The 15,031-nt window shown below is 39.6% G+C and overlaps 1 protein-coding gene across 1 annotated transcript in view; it reads left to right on the top strand.

Moving 5' to 3' along the window:
- The window catches only part of WDR64 (WD repeat domain 64), a gene marked incomplete at both ends in the record, with an annotated part of 128,869 nt that overhangs the window by 86,905 nt on the left and 26,933 nt on the right, over nucleotides 1–15,031 (top strand). The window contains 5 exons of the mRNA XM_080699412.1: nucleotides 22–123; nucleotides 792–861; nucleotides 2,251–2,287; nucleotides 3,624–3,760; nucleotides 5,865–5,970. Coding sequence (XP_080555538.1) covers nucleotides 22–123; nucleotides 792–861; nucleotides 2,251–2,287; nucleotides 3,624–3,760; nucleotides 5,865–5,970 — 452 coding nt within the window. The remainder of the gene's footprint in view (nucleotides 1–21; nucleotides 124–791; nucleotides 862–2,250; nucleotides 2,288–3,623; nucleotides 3,761–5,864; nucleotides 5,971–15,031) is intronic.

The raw sequence follows: 15,031 nt of genomic DNA, 5'->3' as shown, positions 1-15,031 counted from the left end.
ACATGCGTGCTTATTTTTCAGGTACCGACCTGAAGATTGCCTAACTGTGGACCCTGAGTTGGATCCACAGCGCTTTAGGATTAATGACATACTGTTCCTCTTCCGCAGCCCTGAGTGTGCAAGGTAACAGGGGACTTACTGATCAGGGGGCTTCACCTGGGACTTACAGGGCAACATGAAGAGCTGTCTTCATCCCAGCAGTTAGAAAGCCATCCCTGAAGGGTGCGGAGCTGAGCTGACTTGCTGGCTTCCTGCGTCTTCCCCATCTGTCTTTCCATAGTTGGAGTCAGGTCCTCGGGGATCAGATGTGCCTCCCTTCTGGCAGTGCTTGAGGACTTTAGCTTTCAGGCAGTAGACAATGTTAAACACGTCTCTGGAGAGAAATCAAAGGTTTCTGCTAGTTTGGGTTCAGGTACCAGTGAGCCAGAATACAACCTTCGCTACATCTTGGCTTGAAATGTCATTGAAACCATTTGGGGACTATTTCGGGGACGTGTTCTGTGTGCATCTGCCCCCGCGCCCTCAGCCACTTCTCAGTGCCAGGCCAGCGCAGGAAGCCAGCCGCTGGCCACCTCAACCCTCCCCTCTCCTGCACTGGAGCGGCAGGGCCCCGGCGAGGGGCAGACTCTGGGCGCCCTCCAGGACCAGGGCTGCAGCACTGCTCAGTCTCTGACACCTAAGGCCCCGCTAGTGTCCAAGCGCGCTGCCAGTGCCCACGGGTGAGGAAAGTGCCCCCGCCTGCGGTCACAGCGCCTGCATGTCCGCCCCGGGCTTCCTTCCTCCTGTCCTAGGAGATCGAGCCAGGACTCCATATGCTCCTCGTCCCAGTGCGAGTCCAGCAAAGGTCCGCAGAGCAGCAAGGTAAGCGACAGGCGGAGGATGTCTCTTCCTGCGAGCTCCGCGTTGGTCAAAACAGTGAGCCGCCTGCCCCGCCTTCCACAAAAGGCCAGGCGGAGATGGAGAGGGTGTGAAAGCTTTCTTTAGTTTTTTCTTAAAAATCAGTACCTATGCCATTTTCAATTTCCTCAGGCTTCTACACCTGTAAAGAATCAATACATGGTCATTAATAAAACAAATTACCCAGTGTCATTTTTGTATTCATAAAATAACAAAATAATTATTATGGGACGAGAAAGCTGGTAAATGTAATTATATTACAACACAGAAGATAATGCGGTAGTTTTCAAACTTCAGTCTCAACTCCAATTTCATATATATATATATATATATATATATATAATTTATGTAATATATATTATATATATGTGTGTATATATAATATATAATTATATTTGTGTGTGGTACTGATGATTGAACCTAGAGGCATTCTACCTCCCAGCAACATCCCAGTCCTATTTTATTTTTGTTTTGAAACAAGGTCTCACTAGGTTGATGAGAGTCTCACTACTTGCTGAGGCTGTCCTCAACCTGCAGTCCTCTACTCTCAGCCTCCTAAGTACTCAATTACAAGCATGCACCACCATACCCGGCTTACACATTATATTTCTAATGAGAATTTTGTTTGAAGGAAAGTTCTTACAGTTAAATTTATTTCATTTACTTATTTATTTTGGTACTGGGGCTCAAACCCAGGGCTATTCTACCTCTGACTTATACCCCAGCCATATTTTATTTTGCTTATTATTGTGAAACAGTGTCTCGCTAAGTTCCTGAGGGTCTTGCTAGGTTGTGGAGGCCAGCTTTAAACTGAGTATCCTTCTGTCTCAGCCTCCTAAGTAATGGGATTACAGGTGTGTACCACTGTACCTGTCTCAAAAATTATTTTAAAAGAGTTATCATGATGAAAAGAATAAACTTATACTGATGGACATAAAAGCCAGGCTGACATGAACTTGAATCCAAGTCTTCCATTTGGTATCTGGTTAGCTTTAGAGATGCCATGTGTTTCTGTTTGTTCATCAGTAAAAAGAGAACAGTGAAGACCTAGTGGTCTGGTGGATAACGGAATTGAGGTGAAGTGCGCCAAACGCTGGGTGTGCATTGGAGTTACATCTAATGATCCTCGTTATTGTGCTATTCCTGAGCCACTAGGAAAATGTGCACTATGAATTCCCTATTTAGGAACTTTAAAAATCTCTGCAGTACATTTTTATTGTTTGCCCAGAGAACAAATTTGAAAATAGTTTTAAAGTCAATGCTTAGGAATGCAAAGTTAACTCTCAGGACTGTCAGCTCGTTGGCTCCTTACAATGTCATGGAAGTCCTTTCTCCCCCTCTTCTTTCATTCAGGGAAGCAAGCAGAGCATACAAGACAGCGAGGTTAAAGGTCAGTATGTCCCTCTCTTCTTTACAACAAAACAGCTCCTCCTTTTGGCTCTTTGTAGTGCTGGAGGCAGACCTGGGGGGTCACACGGGCTGGGCAGGTGCCCTGCAGCCGCTCAGCCCAGCCATGACACTTCCGTGGGGACCTGCCTTGCTGAGACGCTCTCCACACATGCCCTTACTGGACCACAGGTCCAGGTGTTGGTACTTGGTGGTCTACTAGGTAGACTTTCTGTCATGATGATACCTTTAAAAAGACTAACTCTGTGTTTAAAAAATTCCCAATATTATAGAGCTCCTTAGTCTCCAGCCTATCTCCCCAAAACTTACACTCGATCTGAAAGCCATGCTGGATGTGCTACAACTCACAGGAGATGAGTCTCGGTTTTCTCTGACATGTACATACACTGTACTGTCATATACAGGATATAGAGGTGTTTGCTGAAGTACCCAAACAAGCCGTTTAGAGTTTCCCAGTGATCCAGGATTCTGTTTTTTTTTTTTTTCTTTTTTGTTCCCTTAATAGTTTTTTGTTCTTGAGTTAAAAAAAAAAAAATCTATGCAAGATTAGTCAGTCTCAGAAAGTCAAGGATGGTATGATTTTCTCATATGTGGAAGCCAAAGAGAAAGTAGGAAACAGAGGAACTTTGATCATGCTGAGAGAGACCAGCAGAGTAGTGGTAGAGGATAGGGGAAGGGGGAGGACTGAAAAAGGAAGCAGTTCAAATACTGAGGCAATATGTGAAGTATCACTACCAGTCTCACTAACTCTTGTTAGGAGGAAGGAGCAGGGAGCAGGTTGGGATGTAGAGGGAAACACACAATGAACTTCATTACAAATATTCAAGTAAAATAAATTTTAATATAAATAAATTCAAATAAAATAATTTTAAAAATTATTAATTTTTTAAAATTAAAAAATATAAATAAATTCAAATTTTAAAAAATTTAAATTCAAAAATATAAATAAACTCAAATAAAATAATTTTAAAAAAATTGGGGGCCAGGTGTGTTGGCGCACACTTGTAATCCCAGCATTTGGGAGTCTGAGACAGGAGGCTCGCAGTTCATGGACAGCCTCAGCTATTCAGTGAGACCCTTTGCAAATTAGTAAAACCCTGTTTCAAAATAATGAACAAAAAATAGGGCTGGAGGTGTAGGTGAAAGGATGAATGCCCCTGGGTTCCATCCCCAGTACCGCAAAAAAAAAAAAAAAAAAAAAAATCTGGGAAAAGAATGCACTGTTGCACTACTCTCCTGCCTGCCTCCTCTTACATTCCATAAGATTTGGAATTCCAAGTGCTGCACTTACCTTCATGCCTCCTTAATTCCTCCCACAGGTGAGCAAACTGATGCGATGAAGGAGCAGCAGCCTGTGGACAAGAAGCAGCCGGGAGTCGCCAGTGTGACCGAAGCTCCGCCTCCCATCCTGGTGACCGCTCACGAGGACGGGCACCTTCGCCTGTGGACCCTGGAGGTGACTGAGCATGGGGCTTTCTGGGGACAGGAAAGAAGGCGAGGAGAACAGAGATAATCCAATGAATCTTAGCCTTCTTCCATATGGCTTCCAAGTCTGATGTGTTTCGTCCTTCTGGCCAATTAAATGTTTCTGCAGCCTGCTTGCTGATCATGCTACTCAAATTTTATGATATGCCAGTTATGCAACTCAAGAGATCAAATCAGTGAGGCCTGGAACCCTAACAATTGGGAGGCTGAGACAGGATTGCAGGTTCAAGGCCAGCCTCAGTAGTTTAGTGAGATCATTAGCAATTTAACAGGACAAAATAGAAAGGGTGGGGGTAGAGCTCAGAAGTTGAATACCCCTGGTTTCGATCCTTAGTACCGAGAAAGAGAGAGAGAGAGAGAGAGAGAGAGAGCAATTAAATCAACACTGCTGACATTTCATATATTTAAATGAAGCTATGAATATATGATATTTTATTGGACTTCAAATAATGTTAAAGAATATAAATAATACAGTAAAAGAATATAACACTGAAATGCAGAGTATAAGCAATTTTTGAGTGTCCTGCAACATTTAAATTATTTTATTAGTCCACCACAATTATACATTATAGTGAGGTTCAGTGTGATGCGAACACACATGCACACAGCTCTGGGTGTATTTCTCCTCATATCCCACCTCGCTCTTCCCTCCCCACACGTTAGTGAGATTGGTAGCGACACTGTCACATATTGCCATACTATTATTTGAACTTAAACGGTTTACTAAAAAACTTTCATTCAGCAGAAGATTTTAAGCAATTTGGGGAAGACAATGGGAATTGCAAATTAGGACAAGCCTGGAGGCTCTTGAGCAGACCAGGATAGAGACAGCGCAATCCTGAGAGGGCGCGGAGACGACCTGCCCTGCGAGGCTCCTTCCCGCAGGGAGACCCGGGAAGAGTCAGGGCATGCGGCCGGCAGTGGGTGCCAGGCCGGAAGGCTTGCACCAGCTCCAGTCTGTCCTGGATTCCAGCTTGCGAGTGACACCCTGGCTGGAAAACACAATGTTTCTGAGATGGTTTTGGTATTAGAACAGTGCCTTTGTTTTTCCCTGGAAAATACAAGAGTGAGAGGAACAGCAAGAGAGATTGTGTCCAAGCAAAGTCTCCAGAAACAGGTAGCAGGTTCAAACTCTTCTCAAGCTGAGATGTTTATTCTCCAAGAGAAACAATCGGTTTGAAAGCCCTCCCCAGCAGTGGCTTACACCAAGCACTGAAAACAGTCGAGGTGAATTTGAATCTCTTACAATTCTTATCTTGCACCAATATTGAAAAACAGATATTTCTGGAAAAGGAAGTAGTCCTATGTAGAACAACAGAGATAATGCTTAAACTCCAAATTTGTGTTTGTATAAGTGGAGAACATGAAATTAGAATACCATCTGAAGAACTACTTCAACAGAACAGTGGAAAACCCCAGGAATAGAGGGACTCTATAATATAATCAGTCTACATGCTTAGAATTGTTGACTAAGCTTTTAGTTTTTCATTTCAAAAAAATAAATTCTGCTAAACATGGTGGCATTCACTGTAATCCCAGCACTGGCAGACTGAGACAGAAGGATTGCAGATTTGAGACCAGCCTCAGCAATTTACCAAGACTCTCAGCAACCTAGTGAGATTCTTTTTAAAAAATAAAATAAAATAGGTATAGGGGTATAGCTCAGAGGTAGAATACTCCTGGGCTCGATCCCCACTATGGAAGTAGGAAGCAAAGGAAGGAAGAAGGAAGGAAGGGAAGGAGGGAGGGAGGAAGGAAGGAAGGAAGGAAGAAAGGCAGGCAGGCTGGCTGGCTTATGGATAGTTTTATCATTTATATTATAAGTAGAAGAATCATTTCAGTAGTAGAGCTAATAATTGAGAAATAGAGAGAGAGAGACTACCCTGAAGGTGCCCAGTCTCCTCTGATCTCAGAAGCTACGCAGGGCTAGACCTGGTTAATACTTGGATGGAAGAACTATACAACTATACAGAGAAAATTCAGTTTCCATATTAAGATTATTCAATATTAATATTAAGAATTTACAGAGATTATGATCATAGAAAATGCTTTTTTTTGCATTGTCTTTTATTCAGGGGAGACTACTAAAAGACATGCTGCCTTTCACAAAGCATTCTGCCATTTCTCTGACTTCACTATACACTGACTCATGCTCCAGGATTCTACTAGCTGGAAACGTGGGTAAGTCATTACTCTTCCATTAGCCACAGATATCTTAGCAATCCATACACTGTCAACATAGCTACAGGAAAAACACATATTTATTGAGCATAAAGAAAGTCTTAAAAAAAAAAAAAGCCGAGGGTGATGGCACACGCTTGTAATCTCCCCACTTGGGAGGTGGAGACAGGAGAATTGTGCAGGTTCGAAGCCAGCTGCGCTGGCTTAAGAGACCCTGTTTCCAAATTAAAAAAAAAAAAAATATATATATATATATATATATATATATATATATATATATATATATATATATATCGGAGTGTAGCCTGGAGGTAGAAGGGTTTCCAAGTACCACCAAAAAGAAAAGAAAAGAAAAGAAAAGTCTTAAAAGATATATTCAAGCATAACAGAGTTATGGGTTTCTTGCTGAATTAGTAGAAGAATAAATGGATATCAGGAGAACCTAGATTACTATCTCTTCACTGAAAGCAAAACATTGTTTCTTTCATCTTTAAAGTGTGTATATGACAACCCATCATCTTACCTTAATTTATTGAAAATAACATAAAGCTCTAACTTTTAAATTCATAGGCATACCACACACAACTCTGAGATAGCTTTTAACATTACTATTGTTTACCTTTCAGTTTTTCAAAACAATAAATCCGTTTGTTAGAATTAGAATAAAACAGCATCTTTTCAGTTAAAGCAGAAAATAACTCAACCCCGACTGTTTCACAGTGACTGTCCGCCTTGATTTCCCACCAGCAATGGAGGTCAGTTCTTGCACCTTCAGGCCTCAGCAGAGAGCATTTCTCATGCTCTGGATTTGGGCCATTTTAATAGTTGTATAGTGGTATCTCGTTGTTGATTTTCTCTGCATTTCCCTGACCAAGTAAGCTTTGAGTCATCTTTTCATATACTTATCTGTTTGGTGAGGTATCTGTTCAGATCTTTTGCTCACTTTTTTTTTTTAATTTGGCTCCTTTTTTTTTTTTTTTTTTAGTTTTAAGAGTTCTCTTTAGTCAGGCGTGGTAGTGCACGCTTGTAATCCCAGTGCTTGGGAGGCTGAGACAGGAGGATCACACAGGTTCCGAGCCAGTCTCAGCTACTTAGTGAGGCTCTCAGAAACTTAGACCCTGCTTCCAAATAAAGTATAAAATACATCTGGGAGTATAGCCCAGAGGTAGAAAAGCCCCTGGGTTCCACCCCCAGTACCACTGGAAAAAAAAAAGAGTTCTTTTAAGGAACCTCTTTGTTCTTACTGGTTTTAATCTCTGAAGTCTGTTCAGTATGAAATCACTATAACTACCTCTGTTATCTTTTTTTGTCATATATTCTATATATTTTTTAATTTTTTATTGGTGCACTATATTCATACATCATAATGGGATAAAAACACATACATGCACACATCGCCCAGTTAGCCCCTACCCAGTCCCCACCCCATTCCCTCCCCATCCCTCTTTCCCATGCTTGGCCTAGTGGTTAACATCTAATATTATAGCAATTTATCCAAAATTAACAATGATAATCTCACATAACAGATTCATTTGTCTGACATCAAACTTTTGATCACTTAGAGATAACATTTCAGTATTTCTTTTTGCTTTCTTTCTTACCAGAGGATTTTTTTTTCTTTCTTTTTAAAGTAAAACTATAGTACATTTATTTTTTTTCAGAAAAGATATATCCTAACATGAAATATGAACTCTAAATACCCAAAACAATCTTGAAAAAGAACAAAGCTAGAAAATGTACATTTTCTGATTTCTTTTTTTTGGTATTTATTTATTTATTTATTTATTTATTTATTTTATTGGTGCACTGTATTCATACATCATAGTGGGATACAAACTTTTGTAGACATACATGCACACATCGCCCAGTCAGCCCCCACGCGATCTCCACCCCATTCCCTCCCCATCCCTCCTTCCCATGCTTGGCTAAGTGGTTGACATCTAGTATTATAGCAATTTATCCAAAATTAAAAATGATAATCTCACATAACAGTTTCATTTGTCTGATACCAAGCTTTTGATGACTTAAAGATAACATTTCAATATTTCTTTTTGCTTTCTTTCTTACCAGAGAATATTTTTTTTCTATTTTTTAGGTGAAACTATCATATATTTATATATTTATTTTCAGAAAAAAATCTATCCTAATATGGAATATGGATTCTAGATACCGAAAATGATCTTGAAAAAGAACAAAGCTAGAAGATATATATTTTCTGATTTCAAACCATATAAAGCTACAATAATTGAAACAGTGTAGTACTGTTCTAAAGGCAGATATATAAACCATTGGAGTTAAATACAAGCCTAGAGCTAAATTCTTCCCTATATTATCAAGTTATTTTTGACAAGGTTTCCACGAACATTTGGTGGTAGAAATAATAATCTTTTAACTAAATATTGTTGAAAAATAATAATTACATGGAAAAGAATAAAATTGGACCCTTACCTAATCCCATATACAAATATTAACTCAAAATAGATAAAAGACCTAAATATAAATCTTAAGACTATACACTTTTAGAAGAAAATCTGGGTCATAAAACCTCACAACATTGAAATTGGCAGTGATTTCTTGGATATGATTTCAATGGCACAGGCAACAGAAGAGTATACAAACTCCCTAAAAAATAAAAAATATTGTATATCCAAAGACAATGTAAACAGAGTTAAAAGTTACTAATAGAATTGGATAAAATATTTCTAAATGCTATATCTGAAGGTATATTAATATTCCAACTAGACATCCTAAAAATTAACAACAATAAAGGCAAACAGTACAATTTAGAGATAGGTAAAAGACTAACATAAGTAATGAATCTCCAGAGATAACCAATCTTAGTTGTCTGTTGGATGGGAAATCTTGTTTCTCTGGTTCTGGTGTGTGTTACCTATTTCTTCTTTGTAGTTAATCTCTTTGAGTATTTTCTCTAGCGCTGGTTTTGAAGACATAAATTCCTTCAGTTTCTGTTTGTCATGGAAGCTTCTTATTTCTCCATCTAATTTGATAGAAAGTTTTGCTGGGTAGGAAATTTTTGGCTGGAAGTTGTTTTCTTTCAGAGTTTGGAATATGTTACTCCAAGCCCTTCTGGCTCTCATGACTTGGTTTGGGAAGTCTGGAGTGATTCTAATTGGTTTGCCTCTGAATGTCACTTGGCCCTTTGTTTTTGTTGCCTTTAAGATTCTCTGCTTGGCTTCCACATTGGTCATTTTGACAATTATATGGCGTGGGGATCCTCTTCTCCGATCCTGTCTAAAGGGAGTTCTATAAGTTTCCTGGATCTGTGTATCAACCTCTTGCTCTATATTTGGAAAATTTTCTGCTATTACTTCCTTGAAGAGATTGTTGATCCCTTTGGTATCACTTTCTTTTCCCTCCTCTATTCCAATTATTCTTAGGTTAGCTCTCTTAAGATGGGCCCATATTTCTTCAATGTCAGATTCCTGCTGTTGGATATTTTTTTCTAGATTAGAAACTATGCATTCATTTTTGGATTGCTCATCTTCTAAGAGCGAGATTCTGTTCTCCATGTGGTCTAATCGGTTGTTTGTGCTTTGAATTGAGGCCTTTACTTCATTAATTGTATCCTGTATCTCTTTTTGGCTCTCTCTGAGTTCTTTTCGAAGCACCTCTATTATTTCTACAGTTATTTTCCTGATTTGATCTTCTAGAAATCTCTGATTTTCTGTTTTATCAGGTTCTGATGTTGTGGGGCTGTGCACATTCATTACTCCAGTGTTATTCCTCTTTCCCATGATTTCGGAGGTTTGTGCCTTCTCTGGGTTCTTCCCTTGGGTCACTATGGCTTCACTTAAGGTGCTCTGGATCTCGAGTCTGTAGTATCTCAGACCCCACTACTCCTTTACTGGGTTGTATCACAGAGTCTCTGACCCAGGGAGTCGATAGAGGCTGCTTTAAACTATGGGGGGTGCCAGGTTGCACGTTCTCCTATGGTGTGATATCTCTGCTACCGCCACTCCCCCACTGGATCAAGTCCAAGGAAGTACAGTACTGGGATTTCTCCTCTGTGGCCTGCAATTTGACTCACTGTTCTTGAGTACGCAGATGTAGCTGTACTGGACTCGTTGAATTTGCTGCTGCTGCCGCTGGTGGCAATATGACACTGCTGCTAAGCCCTCGGCCGTGAGGCTGGCTTATTTCTTCTTGGTTTTGAATTCCACTCTGAGAACTTGCAGCGTGTGCTGAGCTCAGCCACTGGGTGCTTTAGATGTACCCTGCGCTGAAAAATCCCGCCTGGCTGTTCCGCAGCGGCTCACCTCGGCTAGCTGTAGCCGTCCCGTGAATTCGCCACTGCCACCGGCAATATGGCGCTGCTGCCGTGTCCTCGGACATGAGGCCGGTGTATATCCTCTGTGGCTCTGTTCTCAGTCCGCTTTCTCTCTGGAGCCTGGTGATTTTTTGTTTCACTGGTGATGGTGTTTTCTGGCTATGAAAGGCGCTGATTTTGTGGTAATGGAGATTGGTTGTTAGCGGGGCTCTTAAGCCCCGCTTTTCTCGGTCGCCATCTTCCCGGAAGTCCTTCTACATTTTCTGATTTCAAACCATATAGAGCTACAATAATTGAAACAGTGTAGTACTGCTATAAAAGCAGATATATAAACCAGTGGAGTAAATTAAAAAGCCTAGAAATAAATTCTTCCATATATGGCCAAGTTATTTTGACAAAGTTTCCAAGAAAATTTGGTGAAGGAAATAATCTTTTCACTAAATATTGTTGAAAGATAATAATTACATGAAAAAAGAATAAAATTGGGCCCTTACCTAACACCATATACAAATATTAACTCAAAATAGATAAAAGACCTAAATATAAATCTTAAGACTATAAACTTTTAGAAGAAAACGTGGGTCATTATACTTCACAATATTGAAAATGGCAGTAATTTCTTGGATATGATTTCAAAGGCACAGGCAACAAAAGAATAAACAAACTTCCTAAAAAATATTGTATATCCAACGACAATGTAAACAGAGTTAAAAGTTATTGATAGAATGATATAAAATATTTCCAAATGCTATATCTGAAGGTATATTAATATTCCAAATAGAGATCCTAAAAATTAGCAACAACTTAGAAATACAATTTAGAAGTAGGTAAAAGACTGAAATAAATATGAATCTCTAAAGATTTTAACCTATAAACACATGAATATATTCTTCTTTGCTTAATTGTCTGCTGGATGGAAAATCTTGTTTCTCTGATTCTGGTGTGTATTACCTATTACTTCTTTGTAGTTAATCTCTGAATATTTTGTCCAGCACTGGTTTTGAAGACATAAATTCCTTCAGTTTCTGTTTATCATGGAAGCTTCTTATTTCCCAATCTAATTTGATAGATAGTTTTGCTGGGTAGGAAATTTTTGGCTGGAAGTTGTTTTCTTTCAGAGTTTGGAATATGTTACTCCAAGCCCTTCTGGCTCTCATGACTTGGTTTGGGAAGTCTGGAGTGATTTTAATTGGTTTGCCTCTGAATGTCACATGGCCTTTTGTTTTTGTTGCCTTTAAGATTCTCTGCTTGGCTTCCACATTGGTCATTTTGACAATTATGTGGCATGGGGATCCTCTTCTCTGATCCTGTCTAAAGGGAGTTTTATAAGTTTCTTGGACCTGTGTATCAACCTCTTGCTCTATGTGTGGAAAATTTTCTGCTATTATTTATTTGAAGAGATTATTGATCCCTTTGTTTTCACCTTCTTTCCCTCCTCTATTCCGATTATTCTTAGGTTAGCTCTCTTAAAATGGGCCCATATTTCTTCAATGTCTGATTCCTGCTGTCTGCTTTTTTTTCTAAGTTATAAATTATGCATTTGTTTTTGGAGTGATCCTCTTTTAGGACTGAGATTCTATTCTCCATGTGGTCTAATCGATTGTTTATACTTTAAATTGAGGCTTTTGCCTCAATGATTGCTTCCTTTATTCCTTTTAAACTCTCTCTAAAGTCTTTTCAAAAGTCCTGTATTATTTGTACAGTTATATTCCTGATTTGTTCTTCTGGAGATCTCTGAATTTCTCTGTTATCAGGTTCTGATAATATGGGGTTGTGGGCATTCATTGCTCTATTGTTGTTCCTCTTTCCCACGATTTCAGAATTTTCTGCATTCCCCGGGTCACTACGACTTCACTTATGGTGCTCTGTATCTCGAGTCTGTTGTGATATCAGCTGCCACTACTCCTTTACTGGGTTGTATCGCAAAGTCTCAGACCTAGGAAGTTAATCGAGGCTACGTGAGACCATGGGGGTGCCGGGCTGGGCGTTTTCTCAAGGGGAGTTGTGACTAGGGTGTGGTATCTCTGCCACTGCTACTCCATCACTTAGTTGGACTGCAAAATATCCGACCCAAGGAGATTATCAAAGCTGCGCAAGTCGCTGGGAGTGCAGTACAGGGATTTCTCCTTTAGGGGCCGCAATTTCACTCACGGTTATTGTGCGGGCAGATCTGGAGCTGTGGTGGGGCGCGGTGAACTCACTGTGGCTGCTGGTAATATGGCGCCGCTGCCATGCCCTCGGCCGTGAGGCTGGTGTATTTCTTTTCTGGTTTTGAGCTCAGTTCTGAGTCCCTGGAAGGCGTGATGATCTTGTCCACTGGGAGTTCTAGATGTTCATTGCCCTGAATGAACCACTGAATTACACCCAAATAATCTGCAGCTGCTCACTTCAGCTCCTTGTTTACCTTTCCTCTCTGGAGCCTGGTGCTGTGAGGGAAGATGGCGCCTGCGCGGCTCTGCTGCCGCATTGTGGGCTTGATTTCTGTTCTCTGGTTGGTCTTCTAGTCTTTTTTTTCTCTGTCTCTTGTGTTTATATTTTTTATTTCTCTGCTGATGGTGTTTTCTGGCTATGAAAAGTGCTGATTTTGTGACAACAGAGATCGAGTTTTAGCAGGACTCGTAAACGCTGCTTTTCTTGGTCGCCATCTTTCCGGAAGTCCCTTTGATTTCTTTTGATTAGGGGTATTATGGTATATCTTTCTTTATTCCTTTACTTTTAATATACACATGCCTGTATTTTCTATTTTTTGCAGTGCTGCAGATTAAACCCCAGGGCACTGTATCACTGAGCTTACATCCACAGCCCTTCTTAAAGTATTTTGTTGGTGCATCATATTTTTATCTTTATTTTTTTCGTGTGGTACTGGAGGTGGAACCCAGAAGCATTCTCTGAAGTATAACCCCAGCCCTATATTTTTTTTCTTTATTTTGAAACAGGTTCTCACTAAGTTGCGGGAGAGCTCACTTAAGTAGCTGAGGTTGTCTGGGAATTGCAGTCCTCTTGTCTCAGTCTCCCAAAAGACTGGGATTACAAGTGTGTGCCATTATGCCTGGCTCTCCATATTTTTTATCTTAAAACAGTGTCTCACTAAGTTGCCAAGGCTGGCCTTAAAACTGTGATCCTCCTGTTTCTGCCTCCCAAGTACTAGAATTATAAATATGTATCACCATGCCCAGTTACATATGTTTATATTTAAAAGGTATTTCTTGTAGATAACATAAGTTGAATTGTGATATTTAAACTTCCTTCCAAAAATCTGCCATTTAATTGGTATATTCAGACCATTTACATCTTAAATGATTATTGACATCCTTGAATTAATCACTACTATATTTGTTACTGTTTTCAGTTTGTTGCTCTTGTTCCTTTTTTTCCTTGTTTCATATCTTTTGAAGTTTGAATTGAGTTTTCTGTATAATTCCATCCATCTTCTCTTTTCTTAGAATATAGGTTATGCTTCATTTAAACTTTATTTTATTCATTTAATTTTTTGGTGGTACTGGGGATAGACCCTAGGGGTGTTCTACCTCTGAGCTATGTCCTCAGCTCTATTTTATTTTTTTTAAATTTGACACAGAATCTCACTAGATAGCTGAGAGTCTCACTATGTTGTGGAGGCCATCCTGGGACTTGTGTTCCTCCTGTCTCAGCCTCCCAAGTACAGAGATCACAGGTGTGCATCACCATGCCCAAGTTTTTTTAAAAAATTTTGGTAGTTTTCTGTAAAGCTTACAATATACATTTTACAACTTATCCATGCCCATCTTTAGATAACACTATATCACTTCATGGATAGTTTAAGTACCTGATAATATCAGTGCATTCCTAATTCCTTCCTCCCACTCCTAGAATAATGACTCATCCACATCAATTATTCATAAACTATAAGCATTAAACACATTGTTGCTATTAGCATTTTATACAAATTGTTACATTTCAGATCAGTTAAGAATAAGACAAAGTTTTTATTTTACCTTATCACTTGACTAATGTCCTTACCTTATGCAGATCTGAGTTTCTGACCTATATTACTTTTCTTTTCACTGAAGAACAACGTGTGTGTGTGTGTGTGTGTGTGTGTGTGTGTGTGTGTGTGTGTGGTGCTGGGGATGGAACCGAGAGGCTACTCTCCCAGACCTACTTTCTATTTTATTTGGAAACAGGGTCTCACTGAGTTGCTGAGTCTCCCAGACCTACTTTCTATTTTATTTGGAAACAGGGTCTCACTGAGTTGCTGAGAGCCTTACTAAGTAGCTGAGGCTGGCTTCAAACCTGTGCGATCCTCCTGTCTCAGCCTCCCAAGTGCTGGGATTACAAGTGTGGGCCATCAAGCCCGGCTGAAGAACAACTTTCAACATTTCATGCAAGACAGATCTACTGCTCACAAATTCCATGAACTACTGTTTGTCTGAGAAAGTAATTCTTCACTTTTGATCGATAATTTCTCAGTGTACAACTTGCTGGGCTGGTGTTTTTTACTCTCTCAATCCTTTAAAATATTGTATTCTTTTCTTACTAGTATTGTTTTTGAAGAGAAGTTTGGTATAATTCTTGTCTTTTTGTTTTTTCCTATCCAATTTTTTAAGACTTTTTTCTCTATCTTTGTTTTCCTGTAATTTAAACTTTGTATGCCTCAGTGTAATTATTGTTTTTTAGTATTTGGTTTGGGGGACTCTCATTTGGATTCCAGGATGACTATCTCTGTGAGTTTGGGCTCAATTTTGTAGTGATCTATTCATTTATATTACCATCTGCCCTCATGTCTAGAATGAA

Source organism: Muscardinus avellanarius (assembly GCF_963383645.1).
Source record: "Muscardinus avellanarius genome assembly, chromosome: 7".
Lineage (NCBI taxonomy): Eukaryota > Metazoa > Chordata > Mammalia > Rodentia > Gliridae > Muscardinus > Muscardinus avellanarius.
The sequence above is the reverse complement of the archived record's forward strand: the minus strand, read 5'-3'. Positions and strand labels throughout refer to the sequence as shown.